General features: G+C 35.8%; 2 protein-coding genes across 4 annotated transcripts in view; one reads left to right on the top strand and one right to left on the bottom strand.

Annotated features, from left to right (window-relative positions):
- The window catches only part of IL7 (interleukin 7), a 52,650-nt gene extending 42,830 nt beyond the window's left edge, over positions 1–9,820 (top strand). For both annotated transcript variants that reach the window (XM_069100161.1, XM_069100160.1), the window contains 3 exons: positions 23–97; positions 562–609; positions 4,869–9,820. In XM_069100161.1, the coding sequence (XP_068956262.1) occupies positions 23–97; positions 562–609; positions 4,869–4,991 (246 nt within the window). In that variant the 3' untranslated portion in view covers positions 4,992–9,820. The remainder of the gene's footprint in view (positions 1–22; positions 98–561; positions 610–4,868) is intronic.
- A 7,899-nt stretch (positions 9,821–17,719) lies between these two features.
- ZC2HC1A (zinc finger C2HC-type containing 1A) overlaps positions 17,720–27,924 on the bottom strand; it is a 153,287-nt gene continuing 143,082 nt past the window's right edge. For both annotated transcript variants that reach the window (XM_069100158.1, XM_069100159.1), the window contains 2 exons: positions 26,216–26,326; positions 17,720–20,876 (listed from right to left, as the gene is read on the bottom strand). In XM_069100158.1, the coding sequence (XP_068956259.1) occupies positions 20,714–20,876; positions 26,216–26,326 (274 nt within the window). In that variant the 3' untranslated portion in view covers positions 17,720–20,713. The remainder of the gene's footprint in view (positions 20,877–26,215; positions 26,327–27,924) is intronic.

Here is a 27,924-nt window from a genome sequence, read left to right as displayed (position 1 = left end):
TTTTGTTTGTTTTGGTTTTTAGGAGAAAGAAAAAAAATTAGAAAGAAAGACAGGAAGAATCCATTCTGCTAGTGAAGTCTCTCCCACCAAGAGTTCAGTAAGAATTGATCTTCTCTTTTACTATTTAGCTTCCTTTCTAAGATCATAGATTTAAGCCTTAGAGGCCATATAGTCTAGCCCTTTACTCCAACCCCATTCTTTGGATGAGGAAACAGAGGATCATGGAGGTCAGATGACCTCCCCAAGGTCACAGAGGCCATTAATGACAGAAATAGGATTTGAATCTTGGTCCTCTAACTCCAAATCCATTGTTCTCGCCTTGTATCACACTCTCTGGAGAGCAATCCTTTTCCATATTCCACTTCAGTTCTGTTCTTCAGTATATAATTCATAAAATACTCCTTGTGATTTTCATTATGAACTGAAAAATCATCCTCATTAAAAGAACACTTTTGGAATTGCATTTTTTCTCATCTACTTACCCAAGGCCAATACCAGTTTCTGTCATACAATTTTGTTACAACCTACATCACATCTTGACATGACATTTTTCTCTTCTAGGTGAATGGAACAGAGAAAAAGACAGGAGGACCCTGCTTCAAGATCATGGTAAAATACCCTTATTTTCGTCCTAGTTTCTCAAAAAAAATAGGCCCCTATTCTCAAAAAGCCTGTGGGTTTCTTTTAACTTTGTTTTTCTGTATGTAATTTATTTTAAAAATTATATATAATTTTATAAAAGGGGTTATTAAGAGGAGCCCTTTTTGAACAGCATTATTTTGAAACTTGACATTTTAAAAAGTGATCTGGAGAGAAAAAGAGCAAGGATGCTCCCCCAACAACCTGCCTGAAACAATCTGTCCACCTGAAGACTCTTTACACCCTTCAGGATTCACTCTGGACTGGAGCAATCATCCCCAAAGTGTCCCTATGACATCTCCAACCCAAGAGAACATGCCTCATAGTAGATGTCAAATCCACTGCCTTCAGTTTTCTGACTGGGGCTTAGCAACCTTTCTCAGATTGGTTATGCTTTTAAATTACCAAGAGACCTTGGAAGGAAGACAAAAGAATATGTTCCAAAAAATGCAGGAGAAATTTCTTTCTCATTGATGTTTATATTTTTTTAACATTCATCTTTGGGGGAAAACAACATGATAGCAATGATGTTTATATATCATAGCTGACTTAGCTCAGGACCCATCATTACAAAGAACATAGAAATTCCTGCTCCATAATTTATCTTTGAGAACTTTTCCTAAATGTGGTACTGGTCATAAAATAGCCATGCTTTTCTCCCTCATATCTGACTTGTACAAATCATGAATGGCCTGTAATGGTATTCAGGCTTTTTGTCTGCCAACAAAAAGCATCCTGTAGATCCAATGTGGAATTTGTCTTTTTCATTCCCCTACCTTTTTTGCTCCTTCCACAGAAATCTGGATCTGCGACTCTTTCTGCTTCTGTCCCTTTTTGACCAGGGGACCACCCTTCTGTAGCATCTTTCAACCCAGTGCAGTTCAGCCATGACCATTCTTTTTTTTTTAATTCATATTAAACTTAAATACAAAATGAGGGGATAAAAGAACATTTCCATGTACACAGTAGAATATAAAAGAAGATTCAATATAAAGCAATATACTTCTATTTCATGAAAACCTATGTAACAAATACTACACATTGTTTTCAAAGCAATCCGGTTTTTCTGATTCCTTCTCCATTGTCTATTGTTCTCTGCTGTGTACTTTTTACTTTCTTTTTTTCTTCTCTTCTCCCCTTACAACCTCCTGTCCCAGAGAAGGCTACAGTTAAACACAAATATATAATATACATGTGTGTGTGTATATATGTACATATATATACACACACACATATATACACCATTATATCCACATCTATAATCATACACATATATACATATATATAAGATCATATTATGCATATTTCAATTTGTCACTTCTTTCTCTGGAGGTAAATATTATCTTCCTTCATAGGTCCAATCTTTTCATATTTTTTTCTAAACAAGCCAACTCATTATCTCTTATATCCCAGCAGTATTCCATCACAATCATATCCTGTCTCAGAGATTGTGTATGAAAGTCCATGGTAGCTATCTCTGGTTGGGTTCTTTCTCCTTTGCTTACTCAATTTTTTTTTGTTTTATTTTATTTTTAGCCGCTTATTATTGATATTCAAGCACTAGTCCCAAGGTGTGGGGAATGAGGCCCTAGGACTCAGGTCCTTCTTACTGTTATTTTCTGAGCTCTGTTTGGATCCCCAGCCTTGGGTGCTCCCCTCTACTGGTAAAGCTAGGGCCCTTAATCATACTGTCCTACAAGAGCTCTTGCTCCTTGTAGTCCCTCCAGAGACTGCAACTTTCAATTGGCCTCCTTGTGCCGGAACCAAAACCAGGGACTCAGCTCTCCTATAAGTGCCCATAGCCAGCAGGGTCCCTGCCCTTCTGCTACTCCACTCATCAGGTATATGCTAGTACCTTCTGCCACACGACAGCCTGTTGGTTACCTGGTAACCCTGTCTGGTTAGTACAGCTGTGCTTGGGGTCCTTTGACATTGGAAGTTCTTCCATTCTTCTCCCACTCAGCCTTCCAGCCCTGACACGTTCATGAGGTGAAAGTTCCTGAGGCCAAGGCTGCCTCCCAACACAGTTGACCCTCAGGGCTTCTTGTTTATTGATTCCCTGGAGGTATTTGCCCTTCACTCAGGACAAGCCTCCAACTCTGGAGGTCCAGTCTTTCCTAGGGTATTCTCATGTTGTCTTAGGAGGACAACTGCCTTACCTGGACTTTTGTTTATTTCTGCTGCTTCATGTTCACTTTGAGGAGATGTTCTGTTGTTGTTTTTTTTTTGTGGAGTAAACTTGGAGAGTCTAAAGTTTTCTGACCTATTCCACCATCTTCCCAGAATCCTCCCTCTTCCATGACCATTCTCAGTTATTCAGTCTTTATTTATGATCAGGGTGTCTCTCTCTCTGTGTATATACCTATATATACAAACACACGGAGACACATTTATAAATGTGTGTATACATACACATATAAATACAAATATACATGTATGTGTGTATATATAAAATTTATACATACCTAAACTTTAAAGTGGTACTTTTGTGTAATTTTTGATGCATGTCACCTGCTGTACAGTCTCCTAGAAGTTAACTTCTCCATACTTAGTCTGACTTTTCCTGGAAATGAGCAGTTTTTCACTGGTACCAAGGTAGGACTGATTATCTATGTACCTGCTCTACATACTGGTCACAATATATACATACACATATATACATATATGTTATTTTCTAAGTATATGCATTCATCCACACATATATATGTGCCTACCTGTAACCACACATGTATACATATACATGTGTGTATATGTACATGTTTGTGTGTGTGTGTATATATACACACACACATATATATATATGACTTTAAGTTGCTAAGCAAAGGGAGTTTACTCAACTAAGCGCTGCCTGTATCATTGAAATTACAGTGCTAGTCCCTATACCTATTCCTTTTCCTTCTTAGGTCTTTGCAAACCTTAAAGTGCTACACAAATGCTAGCCACAATAATAATAATAATAATACTTGTTGTTGTTGTTGTTATTAAAGACAAAAAATAACAGCTAGCATTTCTAGAGTACCTTTTCACCCAGCTCTTTATATATATATAATCTCATTTGACCCTCACAATAACCCTGGGAGGTAAGTGCTTATCATCCCCATTTTACAAATGACAGTGAGACTGAGAGAGGTTAAGTGACTTGCACAGGGTCACACAGCTATTGCATATGTGAAGTAGGATTGACACTCAAGTCTTTTTGATTCCAGCTGTATGACCTACCTGCCTTTACATGATAATTTGAGGAGAGGGAAAAAGAAATGTTTAAAACAAAATATGTGTGTATAATTTAATCACAGACAACTAGATGGTACATTTGCCAGGAAGACTCATGTTCTTGAGTTGAAATCTAGCCTCAGACACTTATTACCTGTGTCACCCTAAGCTAGTCACTTTAACCCTGTTTGCCTCACTTTCCTCATCTATAAAATGAGCTGAAGTAGGAAATGGCAAACCACTCCAGTATCTTTGCCAAGTAATCCCCAAATAAGGTCATGTAGCAGCAAGTACCCTAGCATACCCAGGATGACTGCTAATACAGATTCTTAGATCTGCTTTTCTAAAGGAAAGCAACTCAAAATGTTTTAACAATCTTGCTTTAATAGAACATATGTCATTTACCTAGTTCAGGGGAAAAAGGTCAGCACCCCAAACTTCAGAGAATACAAACAGAGGTTACAAGCAGACAGCAAATACAGGCAGAGAAACAGATCAGCAGGTCAGGCTTCTGACCATTACATCCATACCTAGTCACAGTTACCAGAGAGGGAAGCACCAACATCTGGGTTTTCAAAACCCGGGGCTCAACAGCTGTCCAGAGTCTCATCTGGTCAAATCACATAACTCTTCTCAAAGTGAGCCCCAAAGCAAAATCTCACATCAGGGTATATATAGCTTTCTCCTGGGTCAGAGAATGTCACAATGTTCTTGACCCACTGCCCAATCAGGAAGCAACAAGGTGTGGGTGTTCCTGAAAAGAAAGCCTCCTGCCACAGGCTCCATGTGACCACATTCAGCCTATTAGGGGGTGGAGCATATTTTCAAATCAAGGAAGGTTCTCAGAGTCACTTAAGCCTATCAAAGGGCCTAGAGGCAGGGAAGATCTTAAATTCCCATTCCCATAACAGGTCACAAAGAATCAGTCATGACTGAATTGACTGAATAACAACAAATACTTTAATTGTGTTTCATGTGAAGATGAGAGCTATAGAAATTGTTATTTGTCATTATAGGGAGAAAAATCTTCCAAGGATCGGAAAAAACATAATAAATGTTTATGCCTAATACAAAAAATGATATCTGATGTTAGCAATTGCTGGAGGAAAATTTTGAACATGAATGCCAATGGGCACTGAAACAACTGTGATGGCATGGAAGCCCCACAATTTGATCAGCTTTCACTTGCATTCTGCAAGTGTTTATCTGCTCACACTTATCTATCTCCATGCTAGAAGCTACTGTATTTATGCTGGCAAAGCTATGGCACCGTGAGCAAGTGACCGTGAATTCTACCCAACTCCACTGCAGGCACCAGTAGACAGAAGCAAATTAATGAAAGAGAAGATGACAATACACAATAAAAGCTACTTGATAACTACCTGGACGTTCATGCACCTACCTTTATTCTGGAACAGATGACATGTGCAGAACAACAAGATACCTAATCCTTTGTGTTCTCTGTTGCAATAACTTGTAAGGGTTTTTGTTTTTTTACTGCTCAGCTGAAAACTTCAAAGACCTAGTATAATAATACATTTTGTGCAATATAAAAAAGTACAGCAGGATTCCCAATTAACATTTCATTTCTTTCACTAAACAATACAATCTCTCTTTAGCTTCCATTATACTGTATTGAGTGGGGGGAAAGGCATCTTCAAGCCTACAAGACATGCTTCACATCTGACAGTGGGACACTAACAAATGCCCAAGAGAACAGGAGCGTGCTTACTTTCTTAAAAGGGAGCATCCATGCACACAAGCCACAAACCAAAGAGCTCCACGAAGCAGAAATTGTCGACAGAGAGAGAACAACTTGAAAATAAAGTGTCAGAGTCTCCATTCAATTCAGTTGAAAAAGCATTTGCTGAGGGCCTCTTCTACTCAAGCAATCAGAGATGAAAAGACAAAAGCCAAATGAAGTCTCTGTCTTGTAGAAACTTACATTCCCCTGAGAGATGACATATGTCCAGACAGGTAAATATAAGACAGTGTTAGGAGAGTGAGGACTATAAGCTGTCAGAATAGTTTTCACCTTAGTGAAAAACTAATTTTGACCTTTATGTACATAGCAAAATTTATCTAAGTAACCTTTATATGATGAGTATTTTTTCAGAGAATAATATATAGACATTTTATTAATGATATGTACATATTTAATTTTTACTACATATCTTTTTATATATATTTTGATAGATTCTTATAACTTTATTGCTTTGAGTAACATTACTCCTTTCTTAATAAAAGGCATATGCAATAATATGGTATAATAATTTATTTTATTTTCTGTGATTGGCATTTGTACTTACAAGAGAGGAAATAAAATCCATCTAGCCTTATCTTCCACCACTCCCCAGTCCATACCTGTGGCCTGCACTTACAGCACCAACCAAAACGTGGAAGTGTGAACGTGAATGAGTCCATGGTCCAGGCGGAGATTGCATTCATAAGCTTACTGTATACCAAGCAAATCTCAACTAAGTATCTGAGGGTCCAAGTTTATATACTATAGCTAAAGCACTTACATCATACTTTCTCATGGGAAACTTCATGTAGCTTGTTACATGAGGCACCTAACTTGCAACTTTGCAGGAGGCTACTCCCGTGGAATGCTTTCTTGCTTTCTTTTCTCATACGTCACTACTTTATCACTCAAGCCACCAGGGTTTTAGGGACAGCCAGAATGTTCCAAGCCTCCCTTGCACGGGGGATGAGTAACGGGAGAGTGGTGAGTCAACATCCTGAGATACTGGGCCCGGATGGGGGGAGACAGGCTCAAGGGGGTCCTTAGCCTGGATACATGCCCATGACAGACCCCTCAGAGCTAACCCTCGACAGCACCCCTACACATACCCTCCCACTCTAATCAGGTTTGTCTCTTTATGGCACTACATCACATAATGGTGAAACAGCAGGGCATGCGGATTCAACCAGACATTGAGATGCAGAAAGACCACTGGAAATGAAGTTAGAACACACCAAGTTCAAATCTCAGCTCCTCTACTTGCTAACTATGTTTCCTGGGCAAAATCACTTAATGTCTTCGTCAGTCAAATTAAGGGGCTGTGATTAGATGATTTCTGAGATTTGCTCCATCTCTACATGTTTCTTCCTATTTCTTATCCCTGCTACTCTGCTTTTGGTCATGCTATTCCTACAGCCTGGAATGCTCTCTCTGCAACTTCTTCCTCTTGACCTCAACAGTGTATGTCAAGCAATACCTCTTGGATGATATTTTTGATCACCGTGATTCTCTCTTAACACTTAACGTTGCATCCTGTATTTTTATTTTATTATGTTACATTTAGTACTTGGTATAATTGTTTGATAGTGAGTTCACATTTAATGTATATAAATGTCAAATGTTTTGTCATATTTCTTTCTTTATTTCCCCCTACAGTGCCTAGCAATAGATTAAATATTTATTGAATTGAAATATGAGTTTTAATACTCTTCAGACTGTATTCTTGACTATCTGGACTTTCTCTACCATGCCACAGAAACCTTTTCACTCTGGAAGTTCACTCCACCATTGGACTTCACATACTGGAAGTACCCTCTGCCTCTCCCTCTGATTGTATGGTTCCTCTCAGAAACTCTGTTTTTAGAAAGATGTCCAGGCTAACCATGCCTTCATTTCTCTCCATTCTGTACTCCTTACATTTATCTCTTCTCTCCTCACACACCTCCCTGCCACTTTCCTTTTATGGGTTATCTTCCCCCAGTAGAATTTAAGCTTTTCGAGGGCAAGCACTGTCTTTCTTTCTTCTTGTATTTGCATTTCCAGCACTAAGTACAGAGCCTGACACATTGTAAATATACATACTTGTTGATAACTTGAACTGAGCTGAGTGCAAAATTGAAAAGGAGGAGGAGGAGAGTAGACTGGGTTGCATTTGGAGATTTCTGCAGCATTTTCAACTATTGCAAATTGGTCTTACTACGGAACTCCATGTTTTTAATGTCCTAGGGCTATGACTCATGTCAAACCATGATTTCATAAGAATCAGAATGTCAGGTAACCCAAAGCACAATAGGAGGATACATGGCAACTTCAGAGCATCACCTAGGATGCATTATGTGCAAGAACTGACATTAATTATACTATTAAGGACATGTGTGGATGCAAAAGAAGGTAGATCAGTTATATAGTGAGGACCAGAGGTAACTAGTAGCCAGCTGGAACATTTTAAAATCTAGGGGAAGGTTTCCAGGCCATTGGGATGACCTCCTATGGGCTACCTATAAAATAGCATGAAAATAATTATGAATAAGATGCAAAGGCACCGATGGGTTACAATCTACACCAGTGGAGGAAGCACCTGCATTGATGAGATCACTGTTCCATTGTTGTAAATTATAATAATTACTTATACAAAGCAGATGATACAGGTTCACTTGAAGATAGAGTCAGAGAAAATGTAAATTATTTCAAATTGGATGCCTAATAGATAAATGAAATAATGTATATAAAGCACTTTGCAAAATTTAAAGTAACATTTAAATATCAACTCTTAACATTATTGTTACTCTTATGTCTTTCTTCTCATTTTAGTTCTAATGGTGTTCAGATAGAAATGATCCTGAGAGAGAGAGAGAGAGAGAAAGAGAGAGAGAGAGAGAAGAATGAAAGAAAAAAAGTAAAGCTTTGTAATGAATATGCCTAGTCCAGCAAAACAAATTTTCACATTGGACGTGTCCAAAAAAGGCCCCAAATAACATTTTACATTTTAAATCCATCACCTCTCTCGCAGGAGGTGGGTAGCATGCTTTATCTTTGGTCCTTGCAAATCATGGTTTATATTGATACATATTAATATAGTTTCCTTAAAGCAGAGAAATAAAAGTTAATCTTGATCTGGACACAAAATGAGGCAAATTATTTGATGGTGGAAATACCTGTTATACAAGATAGTCCATCAGGCAGATTTATTTTTCCCATTTTTCCATCCTAAACAAGTTTAAAAAAAAAAGATGCCCATTACAACAGGGACAGGGTCAAGGTCATTGAGTAAGAGAATCACAGCTCAGATTGCAGAACTAGGGAGAAAGAATGCTGAACTCAGAAAAGTGGCTTTAAGCCAAATGATTTTAACTTGCACTTCCAGAAGCATAACACCACTGTTAGAATTGAAAGCTCACTCATGATAAAAATGATAAAAAAAATACATATTTCCAGAGAAAGAATTGAACTATGATTGCAAACTGAAGTATAATTTTCTCATTTTTAAATTTTTCTTTTGCTTTGTTTTGTGATATACCTAATATGGAAATGTTTAGCATGATTTCACATGGATAATGGACATATTGTTTACCTTTTCAGTTGTTGTGGGAGGGGTGGAAGAAAGACAATCTGGAACTCAAAATTTAAAAAGAATTTTACTTTTGAAAAGAAGTGAGAGTTCATCCTGAAAAAAATAATTGTCTTTTTATCTTTCTTTAATCTTCTTTTCTTTTTTTTTATTTTTATTTATCATATTTGGTTGATAATTCTCCAATGTGTGATTTCCTCCCATTGCACTCAATTGCTACATTCCTACATTGAATTTATATGTGAAAGTCTGCCTTCAATGATGACAATGTTGACATTAAATGCCATATAATTGCCTTTCATATTACAAATGGAATACTGTCATTGCTGCTATTTGCATATTTTTTATTGTTACTCTCGTAATTGTTAGAGCATTGCTTCTTGAATTAATGGCATAATATTGCAAGTCCACTTTGCTTCATTTTGGTCAGTTTGTTGAGTATAATTATTATGGATCAATATATTGATCAGATGGTATATAAGTTACTTGAAAAGCTTTGTTGATTTTTTTTATTTTGTATGTTTTAAAATTTTATTTTAAACTTAAATACAGAATAATAAAAAAGAAAAAAAGCATTGTGATGTACACCGTAAAACATGAAAGGGCTCAATATAAAGCAATAAATTTTCATTTCAAGAAAACCAATATAATAAATACTACACATTGTTTTCAAAGTCGCCCAGCTTTGTTTACTCGTAGGTTTTCTTTTGTTCTCTGCTGCGTTCTTTTTACTTTATTTTTCCCTTCCTCTCCACCCCATCTTAAAGAAGGCTACAATTAAGAATGGAGTTATATACATACATACATATATACATAAATATACACGCACATATATGTGTATATTATACACATGGATATATAAACATAAATACATTTACATAGATATCTTTAAATATACATGTATACACTCATACACATACATGTAAGAGTTTGCTATGCTTTTTTCCTCATCAGTTTCTCTGAAGGTGGATAGCATCTTCCTTCAAAAGTCCAAGTTTTTACATGTTTCCATGATTCCAACCAGCTCATAATTTCCTACACCAGAGCAATATTTCAACCTAATCACATCCTAACCGAGAGATTTTCTATGAAATGTTTTCTAAATTTTCTGCATTCCTTCTATTCTTGACTACATAGGTTTTACTGATACAAGAAAAATTTTAATTTAAAGTAATAAAAATTATCCATTTTATACTTCAACAATGCTCTCACCTAATAATATAGTTTAAGGTTTGATACTACTGAATCTGTTTTCTTTACATCTTTTTTCCCCTGGTTTCTTTGAAGTTCCTGACCATTTGTACTTTCAAATGAACTTTGTTTTTATGTTTTCTGACTTAGTAAGATAATTTTTAGTAGTTAATTGGGATGACATTAAATCAATACATTAGATAAAATAGTCCTTTTAAAAATTATATTGGCTTTACCTACCCATAAACAATAAATATTACTTCAGTTATTTAGATCTGACTTCATTTGTATAAAAAGTGTTTTATGTTTATGTTCATATAGTTCCTGTATCTGTTTTGGCAAATATATTCTCAAGTATTTTATATTGGCTAGTTATTTTAAATGGTCTAAAACAATGTTGAATAATACTGTTGACACATAGTGTAGTTTCCCTATTTTTTCCTTTGGATTCAATCTATTTTAGCTTTAACTTTGCCTGAGATCATGATTACTGCCCCTGCTTTTTTTACATAATAAATTCTACTCCTGACCTTTATTTTTATAGCATTTCCTAAAAGCAACATATTGTTGAATTCAACTTTTTTAATCTGTTATCAGTTTCCATTTTATGGGTAAATTCATTCCATTCACATTCTAAGCTATAACTACTTGTCTATTTTCCTCCTTCCTATTTCTCCCCACTATCCTTCGATACCCTATTCCCCTCCTCACTCCTCTGCTTTACAGAATCTATGTATTACCTTGTCCTCTTATTCCTTAACCTATGCATCTGACCATCTTTGACCAGGGAGACAGACCATAGCTACATCCACTATGTCAAAAAGGGACTTAAGAATTAGTTCCCTTATGTCATACAAAGGAACGCTACCTGTGAAAAAGGGGAGGGTTGGACTGCACAGAGAAGCTTCACTTGTGGCTAGGTCCAAGATTAGGAATTTTCTCAGCACAAAATCCTTAGCCTCCTGGAGAAGACTGAGTGTACAACAGTACTACTGCAGAATTGGTAGGCATCTAAGAAGGAAAAACATGAATTGTTTAATGAAGAATATTGGAGGCCCTTCATTTGAATACTTGGAGCCCCTAAGGGAAAGTACAGAAAAATAGAGATAATGGTTGAGGCAGAAACTCAGGAAGAATATAGATGTATTACCACATGATCAAGAGCAACCCATAGGATATAGCTGACCAGCTCCCAACCATTCCAGGAAAAATCTGAGAAAATTTTCTTTATCTATGATTGATGGCCTCAGGGATCATCTCAAGGAGCAGCTGCTACTCCTTGCAAGTGGAATCTTGGGGGCAGCTAGGTGGCACGGTGAATAGAGCACCGGCGCTGGCATCAGGAGGACCTGAGTTCAAACCCAGCCTCAGACACTTAACACTTCCTAGCCATGTGACCTTGGACAAGTCACTTAACCCCAATTGCCCTGCCCTCTCCCCTCCAAAAAAAAGCAAAAAGAAAATGGCATCTTTGTGAAGTCCAGTAGCCCATGTGCACCACCTATAAAAGTGGTACAGAAGGATAAAAAGTTATGTAGATTACTAGACTTTGAACCAAATAAATGGTGTGATACACTCTGCTAAGAAGCCAAGAAGGTCTGGATTCTCTATTAGGCAGTGAGAGGTTCCCATTAGCTGCTACCCAGTTCCTGTGGCAGAAGATGAGAAGTCTGCTTTCATCTACTTGGATGAATTTATCAATTTGTGTGTATTCCCCAAGCATCTTAGTAGCACCTGACACTTTCTAAAGACTAATGAAGTAAGTAATTGGAAATATAAATTAGATGCAAAGACCACATAAGATTGAAGTTAGAGTGGTAATTAAAGGAGTAAATGGTCAAAGCAAATGAACAGGCATTCATGCCATTGAGAAGATCATGGAAGAACACAAGGAGAAGCTGATTAATGTCTTAGATTGTCTAGATCAAAGTTTCTTAATGTAGGATCAGCGAACCTTTTAATAAATATTTTGAAAATTAAATTTTAATATATTTGTCTTCCTTCATATTTCTATGTATTTTAAAACCTTATTCTGAGAAGGAATCTTTAGGCTTCATCAAACTGCCAAAAGGGTCAATAACACAACAAAAGTTAAGAACCATAGTCTAGAAGAAAATGGTTCAAAGTATTCCATTGACTACTGCCAGTGCTTCTGTCAAATATGTAGGTCATATAGCAACCCAACAACTTTTGTGAACTGACCTATGGAAGAAAAGTGCTTCTGACTTGGCTATGCCCATAGAACTTTTGAGGAGTAAGGAGTTTTCTAGAATTTGGCAGGTATTATCACAAATTTGTTAAGATGTTTCCATTGCTAAATGACTGAAAAACCTCACTTGTGCATAGATAACTAAACAGACCCAACAGCAGATGGGCAGGAAATACAAAATTGTATTAATATACAAAGCCCTTTGGAGAGTGGTAAACAAATAGATATGAATAAGTTTTCAAAGACATGTCCAACTACCTCACAATTCAGCAGTGCTGGACTGTACAGATCCAAACAACCTTTTTGTCCTACCTGTACAGAATCCAGCCCAGAAGACATGGGAAAAATCCTAAAAAATCACCATAAACCAGTCACATTTGCCAGCAGAGATCTGAATGACAGTGAGACTTATACCATAAACAAGACGTAGTTCTTGACTTTGAAATGGGCTAGTGTAGAAAAGCTTAAGGAACAAGGAAATGGAAGGAGGTTGTAAATGGGGATTTACCAGCTCACTGACTTACATTCTAATCAATGCCAAGTTATTGACATCACTGTTATTGGGAACGAACAGGATGTATTCATTGAAAAAAAAAATGTGTTAAGTTCATGGGATGTAAAATGAACACAATTTCTATTTTAAATCATTGACACATAAGTAATATAATAAAATAATATTTTTAAAACTGTGTCTATTGCATGTATTTTATGTATTTACTGTGAATGAGTATCATTCAAATCACTGAGATCATTTCCTGGATTTCAGGATTAGTCATTCTTATTCTCTTAAGTACTGGTGTTTATTTTGATGCTGTAGTGTGTAATTCCATGTGTCGAGTATAATATGGCTGATTTTCCAAGGGATTACAGAATTTCCGAAGTAGGGGAGAAAGTAGGAACTTACCAGTACTTAGCTTCTTGAACCTTTTGAGAACTAAGATACCATGACTGAACACTCAGTATCCCTTCTTCCTAAGGGACGGGAAAAGAACAAATGAGAGACAATGCAAAAGAAATTAATGCTCTAAATCACTATTGATTACTGAAATGCAAATTAAAACAGCTCTGAGGTACTGTGCCACACCTATCAGATTGACTAATATGACAAAACAGGAAAATGATAAATGTCAGAGAAGATGTGGGAAAGTTGGAACACTAATTCATTGTTGGTAAAGTTGTGAGGTGATCCAACCATTCTGGAGAGCAATTTGGAACTATGCCCAGAGGGCTATAAAAAGATATATACTCTTTGACCCAGTAATACCACTTCTAGGACTGTATCCCAAAGAGATCATAAAAATGGGAAAAGGATCCATGTGTACAAAAAATATTTATAGCAGCTCTTTTTGTAGTGGCTAAGAACTGGAAATTGAGGAGTTGCCCATCAATTGGAGAATGGCTGAACAAGTTGTGGTATATGAATGTAATGGAATACTATTGTGCTATAAGAAATGATAAGCTTGTGGACTTCAGAAAAACCTGGAAAGCTTTATATGAATTGATGCTGACTGAAGTTAGAAAAAACAAGAGAATAATGTGCATAGTAACAGCTACAGTGTGTGATGACTGACTTTGATAGACTTAGTTCTTCTCAGCAATGCAAGACCTAAGACAACTCTGAAAGACTCATGATGGAAAAGGCCATCCACATCCAGAGAAAGAAATATGGAATCTGAATGCAGATCAAAACATACTATTTGCTCTCTTTTTTAGTTTAGCTTTGTTTTTTCTTTCTCATGTTTCTTCCCATTTATTCTAATTCTCCTATAAAACATAACTAATGTGAAAATATGTTTAATAAGAATGTATATGTAGAACCTATATCAGATTTTATGCTGTCTTGGGGAGGCAGAAAAAATTTAAAACTTAAAATGGAAGTAAATGTTGAAAACTAAAAATTAATTATTTTTTTAAATGAAAAAAGAAGAGCCTAGTGAGAAACAATGCAAATTCAAGAAGAAAAGAGATTCCAGAGGCAGCTAGGTGGCACAGTTAATAGAGCACCAGTTCTGAAATCAGGAGATCCTGAGTTCAAATATTACCTCAGACACTTAACACTTACTAGTTGTATGAACTCGGGCAAGGCATTTGACCCCAATTGCCCTGCCCTGCCCCTCAAAAAAAAAAAAAAGAAAAGAGATCCCAGAGAGGAGATAAAGGAGCTAGGTTACCCTCTGTTCTGTGGTCCTGTGTTCTGAGTCAGTGGTAGGAGCAAAGGCAGAGACCCGAAAGGGGACTGCTTGAAGAAATAAACCTTGCTTGGAGACATAGCAGATCAGTGAGAGACAGAGCAGTTGCCTCAGAACTAAGAATGAAGATATAATTATGAGGAAGTAATTAGGTCTCCTCAGCCAAACACCTCTCCCTCCCCACATTGGATGAAGCACGCTGCCACCCACTGCTAGATTCTAATTTCTTCAATTGTATTTTATTTTCAGTTTTGAGTTCTTTCTGCATTCCCCTCCTGTACCCACTGAGAAAGCAAGAAAAACAAAACCCATTATGTTATGTATAGTCAAGCAAAATAAATTTTTGTATTAGCCAGGTCAAAAAAAAGTACTTTTCAGTCTGAACTCTGAGTCCATCCCCTCTTCGTCTAGAGGTGGATAGCATGTTTCTTTTTTTCCCTTTTTATTCATTGATTTTTAGTTTTCAACATTCACTTTCATGAGATTTTGAGTTTGATTTTCTTTCCATCTCTCCCCTTCCCTCATTCCAAGATGGGATGCATTCTGATTACCCTTTCCGCCAATCTGCCCTCCTTTCTATCACCCCCCCCCCCCTTCTCTTATCCCCTTCCTTTTGTTTTCCTGTAGGGCAAGATAGATTTCTATACCCCATTGCTCATATATCTTATTTCCAATTGCATGTAAAAACAATTTTTAACATTCATTTTTAAAACTTTTTTGAGTTCCAAATTTTCTCCCTTCCTCCCTCCCCACCCACCCTGAGAAGGCAAGCAATTTGATATAGGTTATACATGTGTAGTCATGCAAAACACTTCCATAATAGTCATGTTGTGAAAGACTAATCATATTTCCCTCCATCTATCCTGCTCCCCATTTATTCTATTCTGTCCTTTGACCCTGTCCCTCCTCAAATGTGTTCCTCTGAACTACAAATTCCATGATGTCTGTCGGTTTACAGACCCCTCTTTCACACACACACACACACACACACACACACACTTATGTGTATAATTTGACTTTGAATTGTTCTTTTCCCATCCAGGTTGATCAATACAAAAGAAATGTCCTTTCTTCTGTAAACAATAACAAACATAACCTAAGAATATCTCTGTGCTTGCTTGAGTTTTTGTTTCTTAAAAAATCCCTTTTTTGTTTCCGTTAAAACTGCTTAATCCAAAGTATGAGGAAAGCAGGATGACCATGTCCCACAAACCGCTCCACCACCTATATTTGATAAATTCCAGTGGCTCCCTATTCCTCCAAGAATGAACTACAAAATTTGTCCTGTTTGGCTTTTAAACTCCTATAAAACCTGACCATTTCCTAGTTTTCCAGAATTCTTACATCTTGCTTCTCATCTTGGATTATGCAGAAAAGTCCTCCTCCCTTTCCATTCCTCTCACAAGACATACCATGCATTGTTTTTGGCTGCCCCCATAACCAGACTATTCTCCCTCCTCATCTCTGCCTCCTGGCTTCCTTCAACCTTTCTTTTTATATGGCACCGCATAGGTACTTAATAAATGCTTATTGACTTGACGTGAGAATAAAATAAAGGAGAACTCTAGGCCAATATCACTGATATTCAAAAATGTTAAAATAAAATCCTTTCAAACAGACTTTTTTATCCAAAAAAAGTATTATGACCAAGCTTGATTTATACGAACTTTCTTGATGTGTGGACCCAGAACTTGCAGTCTGAAATAACTATGAAAGAATTAAGTCCCCTCCACGTCAATTTGAGGACTTAAAGCATGACTTCAATGGTCATTAGTATTTACTTATTTTTTACTTTTATTTATTTTTGCTTTTTGGAGGGCAACTGGGGTTAAGTAACTTGCCCAAGGACACACTGCTAGTTTCGTGTGTGTGTGTGTGTGTGTGTGTGTGTGTTGTCTGAGGCTGGATTTGAACTCAGGCCCTCCTGCCTCCAGGGGCTGATGCTGTATTCACTGAGCCACCTAGCTGCCCCCTAGTATTGACAATATTTTAACAATTACATAGCTGGTGCTTAGTTCTCTAAGGTTTCCAAAGCACTTTATACACATCATTCATTTAATCCCCCAAACCCTTAGAGAGTGGTATTTCCAATTAACATATATAAAGATATATAGATTACAGAAACAGATACAGAAAAGACCATCTTGTACACAGTCAGAGTCCAGGATTGAGTCCAGAATTTCAGTGAATCCAAGACCAGGACCCTCTTCCCACTACATCACATTGTATGGTTTTAAGTTGGACACTTAACTGAAAGCCGTACTGGAGATCTAAATAACACAAGGCATAAAACTAAATTTGCTGCCTAAAGCAATAGTTTTTAACTTTAATCTTTCATCCTTTACTGTATCATTTTTCATTTCAACCTCTTCACCTTATAGCATTCAAATTGTGCTTGGAGTTCATTAAGCAAAAATTGTGCATGCCTACTATTTCAATCATATTTTCAATAAATATCTCTTAACTTAATAATAATGAACTGAATTCCTCCCATTTACTTTTAGGATCCATATTATTGGTGTGGGTAATTTTTCTCCAAGCAGATCACAACTCCTGTATGTACCAGATCTATTTTTGGTCACAGAAAGGTTTTCAGAAATTAGCTAAGACAGTTATGACAAGATTCTTAGTCTTGACCAGACATTTATTGCAAATTAATAACTTCCCCATTCAAGTAATGTTTATTGTTTAACTAGACATACTTTACTCATATTCTATATTCCAAAAGATTACCTTCAACAGAAGGTTGCTGTGCTTCTATTAATTGGTTAGGCAAAAGTGTGCCAATATTTTCTCTAAAATTGTGGCAATCTTTGTGATAATTCAGAAATCTATTGTCATTAAAAACAAGCGGCTAAAAAAGATCACTTTCTTATATAAGAATGGGTACTTCAAAATATATTTTTTTCTTGGTATACCAATGTGTTGACATACATATTTATGAAGGTGAATGAAAAATAAGATGCTATGTTTCATATCTTTATTATAGGTCAAACACATCATACATTATATATAAAAAGTTACAGTGGACAATAGATAATAGTTATCTTAATCTTAAACTAATAAATTTCAGAAGACTACACAAAGGATTTTTAAATTTGCAGTTCAAGCTTAAATTCATTATCTACACTACAGCATTGGAAAATACATTACAAAAATAAATAAAAACAAAATAAATGGTGCATAGCTGTAGGATAATTTCTTAAAAACCAAAGTACAGTATTGCACAATAAATCAAACAGCAATATATGTATATAATTATGGAAATTCTAAAATGAATTTAAATACATTGTCATGGTATGTTTCATAATTCATAAATATATTTTATCTCCTCACAGTTCATAATAATCTCTTTGGACTCTGGAAACAATTCCTTGTTAAATCATTTTCCCATGCATTACAACTAGACATTTGTCACTATAAAATTCATTACGAGAAACACATATGCCAGTCTATCTGATTTAACCCAGTTAGCTCTACTTCTTGTGCAGAGAAAATTTTGTGACTAACAAAAGGAAAACAAGAAAAATATAATGTTCAAAATTCTATAACTTAACATTTATAGCACTTTACAGTCTGCATGGTGCTTTCCTCACAACAACCCTGTGAGGTAGGAAGTGCAAGCATAATAACCCCCACTTTCCAGATGAGGAAACTGAGGCTAAGAGAGGTTAAGTGACTTGCGCATGGTCACACAGCTAGTAAGTGCCTGAGGCAGGATTTGAACTCAGGTTTTCTGATTCCAAGTCCAGCACTCTTCCCACCATGCCATGCTGCCTCTTGGTTCTTCATAATTTGGGTTAGAACAACCTATATTAAGAGCAGAAACTAAATTCTGAAATGTGAATCTTAAATTCTAATCTAATTACTAGGTAATCTTTTTTTGAGATTTGTCCAACAGATTTTAATACATGCCATCATTTTTGTGTGTAATTAGCCCTATTAATTAATATAAACGAGTAGTAAAAATAGGAAGGGATTATTGGTGGACAGAATGACAGTTCCTCTTCCCCTCTCCCCCTTTATGAATCTTTAATACCGAGTAAAAATAATAGAAAGTTAAGCATAACTTACATTTTGGAGAAAGGAACACCCAAGATTGCTGCAAACATCCATTTCAATTCCCCAGAACAGAGCAATTTTATACTTAAATAGTCAAAATCTAATCTCATATATACCAAAGTTTTGTTTGTAATCAGTCCTATGCATTTTAGAGTAGAATTTAATTCTATTAAATTTGAATGAATTAAAATTACTGCAAGAATGCTAACAGTGACAGCACAAACTATTCCACTTCCAAGAGAAGCTCTTAGGAACCTAATATCTACCATATGCTATTAGTGACAATGACTTACAAGCAATAATTGGAGATAACTAAAGTTGTGGGGAAGTCACAATTAAATCATTAATATGAATTCCTGACATACAACTAAAATAGGAAGTTAAAAAAGGCTTACATAATAGATCTTAGCTATGCATTAAAATACTATTTTTTATGGTCAATTATTGATTTACAATGTAGATCGGTATTAGAAGACTGAACCCTACAGGAAAAATGAGGAAAAACTAGATCTGTATTTCACATATGTAACAAAGGATAACTATACTTAAGGGTGACTGAATTATTATCTGTATACTCACCAGTTATAATTCATAGCTTTCTATCACTGATACTTTACATAAACTCTGTATTTATCATGTTATGTTCTGACTTTAAAATGTTGTTTCTCCCATTATAATATAAGCTCCTTGGGGACAAGGGCTGTTTTTGTTTTTTTCTCAATATCATTAGCACTTAGTATAGCTCTTGGCAAAGAGTTTATTAATTGCTTCTTGATTGAAGGATCCTGAATTTGCATCATCAGACAAACTGGATTCCTATAAAATCTGTTATATATTTTTGTGTGAAATACTTAAAAAAAAAATCTAGATACTTATTGGAAATTTTTTAAAAACAAGTGATTTTATATTACTTATGGAGGGATGTTATATAAATATTTACATTTTCTAAACCCACAAAAGTGAAATTTTGAATTAAAATTTCTTCTCAAAAATGAAGACTGGGAAGAGGCAAAAAAAAAGGACAGAGACAATTGGGATCAAAGAAGAAAGATTACATTAAGCACTTTCATAGGCTTTAAGGGAATAAAAGTCTAGCTTAGAAATGGAGTTACAAAATTTGGATCATTCTTGTAGTTAGAAATAAGCATCTCAAAAGGGAATTTCATTTCCATTTTCAAAGAATGAACAGGTATGTTTAAAGCATGTTATTAAATAAAAGTTTAGAAAAATGGGCAATATATGCTTGTAAGTCTATTTTAATAAATTTCATTAAATTAATTGCAATGGCAAAAAGAGAATATGATCTGATAAGATTTTAGCTAAAGATATTCTCTTCAAGTACAAAATTACAAGAAAACCATCTACTACATCTGACACTACTTCAGGCAAGTCACAACATTCTTGGGCCTTGATTTCCTCGTGTAAAATAAGAGAGTTGAACTAGATGGCCACTGAACTTCTTGCTAGCTCTAAACCAATTATTATGACCTCTGAAAGACAGTATCTACATTAAAATAATGTGTTCCTCGATTATCTTCTGAAAGCAATAGCCATACTCCCAAAATTTTAAAGAGGTAAGTTTAGACTGTGTTGGGATAATGTGCTTTAAAAAAAAAATTACTGCCCATAAATTAACATATGCCCACTTGAAAATATATTGACAGCTAAAAGAACATTTTCCCAAATGACACATCTGTGGGTACCTGAAGTTTATTATTTACACAAAATATGTACACAGTGTATATATAAATTATGCAGCCAAAAAGGATTGCGCTCAAAAAATTACCATATTTGCATATTTGGAGCATGAAATGACAGAAGGAAGTGCTCTAAGTTTTCATGAAGCGGTATCTACAGAACTCTGGGTTTAGATTTTTCTTTTACTTGTTGGTACATGTTCACAAGACCATCCTTCGAATGCCACATTCACAGCAGAATTTCGCCCATTCCACTGGATATTTGGTTCCACATTCATGGCAGAATTTTGGTAACTGTCCAGATGAATTTCCTTCATTGCCTTTAAAGCCTCCTCCATTGACAGATGAATAATCTATATCCAACCTGAAGTGATGAAGAACATTAGAAATCACAAAGTCTATGTCAGTAACATTCAAATAATATTTTTTTTAAAACCACAAAATTAGTTACATGGTGTCTACTTCTTGCTAAAATTTTCAAGTGTCCTTTTAGTTTATATGAAAATAGCAACTCATTCAACAGAAGAAAAACCTGTCAACTCCTTTCTTTAGCATCAAAATATTATCATTTTATGAAACTCTTTGAAAATATAATTGAATCCATATTAAATAAATACCTAAGAATGCTTACAGATCTACCAAGCCACCAAAAATGGGTTAGCAAGATGATATACATTAACACACCAAACTAGAAGGAAACAGGTACCAGTTGCATGAAACAGGTGAAGCTGAATTCAAAGTATATTATGTGGATGTACAAGACTTTACCATTAAAGTATAACTATTTAAAAAGTTTGACATCTAGTAAATACCAATACTGGTGATGAGTCAACCAATCGTCATTGGCTAGATGACCATTTTCAAAAAATGTTATAGAAGAGATTCCGATACTGAACAAAGTTGTATTACATGGCTCATGTAGTAAGTTTTACTTCTAAGACAAAGTGACTAATTTTAATAAGGTCTTTATGTCCCCACACAAATTTTCCAACTGTTTACTGATGCTTGAACTTACTTAAAAAAAAAAAGTACTTTATCCCATAGACTGGACTCCTGATAGTTAAAACAGAAATGCCTATTTCAAGTGATACTCTTTTTTTTTTTTGCTTGCTTTTTTGGAAGGCAATTGGGGTTAAGTAACTTGCCCAAGGTCACATGGCTAGTTTGTTTGTTTGTTTTTTGGGGGGGGGGGAGGTTTAAGTGTCTGAGGCTGAATCCGCACTCAGGTCCTCCTAACTCCAGGGCCAGCTCTCTACAGATAATACTCTTATTAAAAAAAAAAAAAACTTTTAAAATGTAGTCATTAAACAACAAATATAAATAGTCAACTTGAATCCATGTACATTTAGAAGACGCAGAGCAGGGGTGGCTAGGTGGCACAGTGAATGAGCATCAGCCCTGGAGTCAGGAGGACCTGAGTTCAAATGCAACCTCAGACACTTAACACAAAGGGAACTAGCTGTGTGACCTTGGGCAAGTCACTTAACCCCAATTGCCCTCCAAAAATAATTCAAGAGGCAATGTGTATAAAGTTAGTGGCATAATTTATAAAAAAAAAAAGCAATCTGTTTCCACATGCAGTTAAAAAGTATCTAGTACACATCTGACCTAATTTATTTGAAGTTAAAAAGGCCAAAATTTTGAAGTATCTTTTTTCTGTATACAGAGTCACTTTTCTCTACTCTGTCTCCTAATCTCCTGTTGGAAACACTTCATGTCCCTAGTACCTTCCTGTTCTCTTCATTTCTCACTCCCTTGTCAAAATAAAAACTCGTATCAAGTACATTATCTTTGTATAGTTCTTTATAGTTCTGCTTCAAATAATATATGAAGGTTTCTTTTAAATATAAAGTCAATGCCTCAGTGTGGTATGGAGATAACTCAACAGAACCAGAAGGCTTTGCCAGTAGAACATGAGAAATCTGAGCAGAGAAAGCTTCAAAACAGGTTGGTTAATCGATGCCACAACTTTATTGCTTATGCAGACAGCTTACTAAAGGTATATGGAAGGGGTGCAGTCTCTATTGGTACATCCAATCTAATAACATCTTTTGAAGTATTGTAACTTTTAAAACATGAAGAACTGACATAAACACAAGCTTTGTTCCTTGGAGTGGCATACCACTGAATCAAAATTTCTCCACATTTTATAGATGAAAGGGATTTAAAAGAATATCTAATCTCAACTCCCCTATTTTTTACAGATAAGACAACCGAGGTTCAGAAAGATAAACAGAATCAACCAAAGTTTCACAGCTAATTAATAACGTCAACAGATTCGGAACCCAGGTCACTTTACTCCTAACCTCTATTCTTTCCCCTACAATATATTTATCAACTAAAGAATCACTGTATAAATATAGTTTTTCAAATATAGTCTTCAAACTTCCTGGAAATAGCTATAAAATCTCAGTATTGTTCTTTTTCCTTCCTTTCTACCCAATATACTTTAAGAGTTCTTACACATAAGTTCTTTGCAAAATACTATGACAAACAGATACTGATACAGAACCAAAGATGAAAATATATGTATACACACAAAAAAGCATATACATATTCTATACATAAGCAAAACATTCAAAAAGCCAAGACAGAATAATAGAAGATCATTCTCCAGAAGCAAAATTTATTTTCTAAGGAAAACATAAAACTGGTCTCCTTCTCCAAAAGAGGAAATGTACAAATAAAACAAAGAATAACCTACTGCTGACATGAAATTAACACTACAAACTATTTAAGGAAATATTAACAACAAAATTTCAGTCAATCATAAAATGTGCATGTGCCCTAAGGACATCAGTAACAAATGTGTCCAATATACACACATACATGTACACATGTACACACACACTCAATTAGTGACTTGTCATAACTGCTCCTGGTTTGCTTCCTGCATTCTATATAACTAAAGAAGGTCACGTGACTACTGGAAAAAGTACTAAATTTGGACTCAGGATCCAAATATGAATATTGACTCTAAGATATATTACTTATCTAAACTTCAGAAAAGTAACTTGATCTCTCAGGAGCTTTGTTCCCTCATGCGTAATACATACACATGTATGGATGTATATATGTATATGTGTGTGTACACATATACATATATATTTTTTGTGGAGGTGGGGTGAGTAGGAATGGTTAGACTCAATGTTCTCTAAGCTCCCTTTCCAGTTCTAAATCCTAGGAACCTATGAAACATAAACATGATATACAGGCAATGTCAGATGTTGTACAATAAAAATAATAACTGACATTTATATAATTTTTAAGCTATTTTCTATTTATCCATTTAAAAAAAAAAAGGAGCATCAGCACTGGTGTGAATATAACTACTGATGAAATGTTCAGAAACAGAAGAACAGAACAGCATAGTAGCAATGAACATTTATTAAGTACCTATTTGCCAACCACTGAGCTGTGCACTTGATGTGCAAAGGCAAAAAGCCAAAACAATTTCAACTTAAGTACTTTACATTTTTATAACATTTACACATATAGTACACACGACACAGATACAAAATAACAGATATAAACAAGCAGGTCAGGTTGGCTGGACCACAGAGTGGAATAATGCTTAATGCTGAAAAGTTTAGGTAGGGGCCAGGTTGTAAAGAAGTTTAAATGAAACCAAAATTAATATTTGAATCTGGAGGTTATATGGGGTCAAAGTGAAACCTATGCTTTAGGAAAAAATCACTGGCAGATATACTGAAGATGCACTGGGAAGGGGAGAGAATTGAAGCAGGAAGACTTATTAGGACCTGGCTGTCAAAATAATCTAGCAGCATGTGGTGAGGACCTATGGTAGTAGCTCTATGGGTGAAGGGAAAGAGGGAGGTAAGATACTGAGGAGATATAAATGACAAGATCTTGCAACTTACTTGATCTGTAGGGTGAAGAAGAGTGAAGAGTCAAGGGTGACACAGGTGTTGAGCTTGGGAAACAAGAAGGGAAGGATAGTGGTACCCTCAACAGAAGTAGGAATCTAAGGAAGAGGGACATTTTTGAGGGGAAGGATATTGAGTTCTGTTTTGTATATGCTGAGCTTGATATGCCTGTGGGACATGTAGTCTGAAATATCCAAAAAGAAATTAGTGATAGAAGACTAACTCAGCAGAGAAAATGAAGCTATTGAATATACAGACCTAGGAGTCACATATGTATAGATAATAATTAAGATGAAGTCATCCAAGAGAAGAGTGCCTAGGACAGAATATTGAGCCACACCCAAAACTAGGCGGAGCAAAGGCAACTGAGAAGGGGTGATGAGACAGGAAAAAAAAAAAGGCAAGAAAGAATAGTGCCATGAAAACCCAGAGAGAGAAAGAATTCAAGGAGAAAGGTGAACAATGGCATTCCAAGGCTGAAGAGAGGTCAAGAAAGATGAAAATTAAGAAAAAGCTATTCGATTAACTATTAAGAAATCATTGGTAACTTTGGAGAGAGGAGTTTCATTTGAGTGATGAGTTCAGAAGCATGAGAATAGAATGAAATGAAAAGTGGTGATAATTAGTACAAACAGCTTTTTTCCTAAGAGTCTGGCTGAGAAAGGAGAAGAGATAAAGGATGACAGTTTTCAGGGAGGGTCCAGCAAAGGTTTCTGCTAAAGGATGAAGGAGATCTGGATATGTCTCTAGGCAGCAAAGAAAGAGTCAATAGAGATTGAAGACTGCACAGAGAAGACTGGGGTAAAGAGAGAATGGCAAATGATGTCAAGAGGTTATGGGATATGAAGATGAGAAGAGGGAGCTCATAGTTGGCAAACAGTCTAGATTTTCTTGGTGAGATAAGACAAGTCTTCAAGATGAAAAAATGGGAGGAGAGGATGTTGTGGGATACTTGAGAAAAGAAAATATTTGGAAGAACTGCTATGGAAAGGAGGATAAAGTCAATTATGGAAGAGTAAAAAGGAGTGCCTTACTGCAGTGTGGTTCCAGTTGACATAAGATAATAAATTTGTAGCATAGCTGAATGACTTCTTGCTCCATTTATAGCATATATGTAGTAATGGAGGCAGCAGAGAGTAGAAGTAATTCAGGGTAGGAATCTGACAAAGCCACAGTGGTGACAGATCAAAGGAGTATGTGGTTCAAAAGTTCAAGACAGTCTAGAGTTTAACTGGTCAACTATAATTTTGAGACTGGCAATAGAGAAATGTGAAGAACTGGAATGACACAGTCTGAGGTACAGAAATTGGAGGCCACAGTGAGGATGAAGAATAAGCTTAGGATAAGTGAAGTATAAGGATATATGCTAAAAGAGAAAAAATTCCAGGACTATATTATATTGTTCATATAGCTGAAATCCACTAACCTTGATCAATATTTTCTTTTTTACCCTAGGTTAAATGGCATTCTGCATAGTTCAAGTTGGTACTAAATTTTAGGTTCGAGAAATTCTATTATTTGCAGCAACTGAACTGTGGTTCTTAGAACATAATACTGCAAGGAAATCCAAATGCAAAGTATTTCAATAGAATCAACTGCATGACATGGAAAGTTATGTTTTCACATTTTTCAGTTGCTGGCAATAGAAAACAAAACTATGCCAAATATAATTCTAGTACATATTCAAAAACTGAATGGATTCATCTTGTAATAAAAAGAATAAATTAATTATTAAAAACCAAAATGTTTTTCCATATAACATTCTGAAAAATACATTTTGAAATTTCTAGTAAAAGCACTATATAATTAAACATACCTGTTTGTGTAACTATCAGCATTATAGGTTTTTCTCTTGTTTGTTAACACACCCGGTATAGAATTTTTTGCCAAACTAGGTGGTGTTGAAGATCGTGCTTTTGTGCTACCTCTAAGAGGGAGAAAAAAGTAGATTAAAAAAGATAGAGATGATTAGCACCTTAATTGTGTACAAATGCAAAAATATAACTATAAAAAAAAACTATGTTGAAGAATTTAAATGAAATAAAAGTTCAGAGTCACACAGAATCAAAACAATGTTCATGAGACTATGTAAGAAGAGATAAATAATTGAAATTAATGCTATACTTTACAATCACTATCTTGAAAATACAAATAGCTTTTAAAATGTACAAAATGTTTCACATGAAATTAAAATGGGTTCAATCATCTCCCCAGACACTTTAAACAAGTTAAAAGACACCTTGAAGCAAGAGTAGTAGAGCAGAAAGGACATTGTGTTTGGAGTCATAAGCCCTAAGTCTGAACCCTGGCTTCATTAATGTATTGGACTGTATGACCTTCGGCAGCTTAGAACCACTGTGGGTCTAAGTTTCCTCAGCTCCAGAATGGAGATATTACTTGTACTACTTCTCTACATGTAAAGAACTTTGTAGCCATAAATGTGAAAATAAAGAGTTATGACCTATCTCACATACATAAAAATATTTTACTTTATTGTATAAACTAACATTTAGCTACCATTCCCCACCAGCTCTTCACACAGAAGATCCCTCTGCCCCCATGGTCCCTTCCTCTAATTAGTCAGTTCCTTCCCAAATTTCCATTTTAAGGAAGGGCTGAATCAGTCATCATTCCCTCCTCCATTCTTCTTCAAGGATGACACCTGACTCTTTAGACTTCTTTCTTCACCATGACCCTGGGTTGGTATCTCTCTCTATCTTTATCCCTCCCTCCCCTACTCAGGTCACTGGTTTTGAGCTTCTTTTTATAAGTTGCTATCTCCTATTAGAATATGAGCTCTTTGAGAGCAAAGACTCTTTTTCTTTTTGCTTGTATTTCTATTCCCACCACTTAGTATAATGCCTGGCATGTAGTAACTGCTTAATAAATGCTTGTTCATAAATTCCTGACTTATATGTGCAAAGTAATTTGCTAAATAATTTACTTGCATATTGTAATGAAAGAGAGGCAGTGTATTGTGGTACACAGAGTAGTACAGTGGGTACAGGGCTAGCCTTTGAGCCAAGAAGATCTGGGTCCAAGTTAGGCCTTGGAGACACATAATATCACAGACCTAGAGCTGCAAAGGGCATCAGCAGTCACCAAGTTGAACACTCCTCATTTTAGAGATGAAAAATTGAGGCCCAAAGAGGTGAAGTGACTTGCCCAAGGCCACACGGGTAGTTTCAGGGGCAAGTCCACTGCTTCCTAAATCAATGCTGTTCTTTCCACTACACCACACTGCCTGACATACTAACCATGTGACTATGAGCACATCAACGTAACTTTCTCAGTGTCCCAGACAACTCTTAAGATTTAAAAGCAGACAAGTTACTGATGTGTATTTGTGAAGGGAGTTTCCCTGTGAACTTAAGAGTTCCCCGTGAAACATAGGTCTGAACCAAAAAATAATAAGGCAATATCTACTTCAAACTGTCACTTCCACAGTCACCCCTAAAAATTATCCACAGCACCAAAATTAGATACAAAGGGAAAGAGTTCATCCATGGGATTAAAATTCCTCTA

The sequence above is a fragment of the Petaurus breviceps genome, unplaced genomic scaffold, assembly GCF_028583685.1.
Source record: "Petaurus breviceps papuanus isolate PSGF00001 unplaced genomic scaffold, PetGlider_PUasm1.0 38, whole genome shotgun sequence".
Taxonomy (NCBI): Eukaryota; Metazoa; Chordata; class Mammalia; order Diprotodontia; family Petauridae; genus Petaurus; species Petaurus breviceps.
This window is presented reverse-complemented; position numbering and strand designations above follow the sequence as displayed.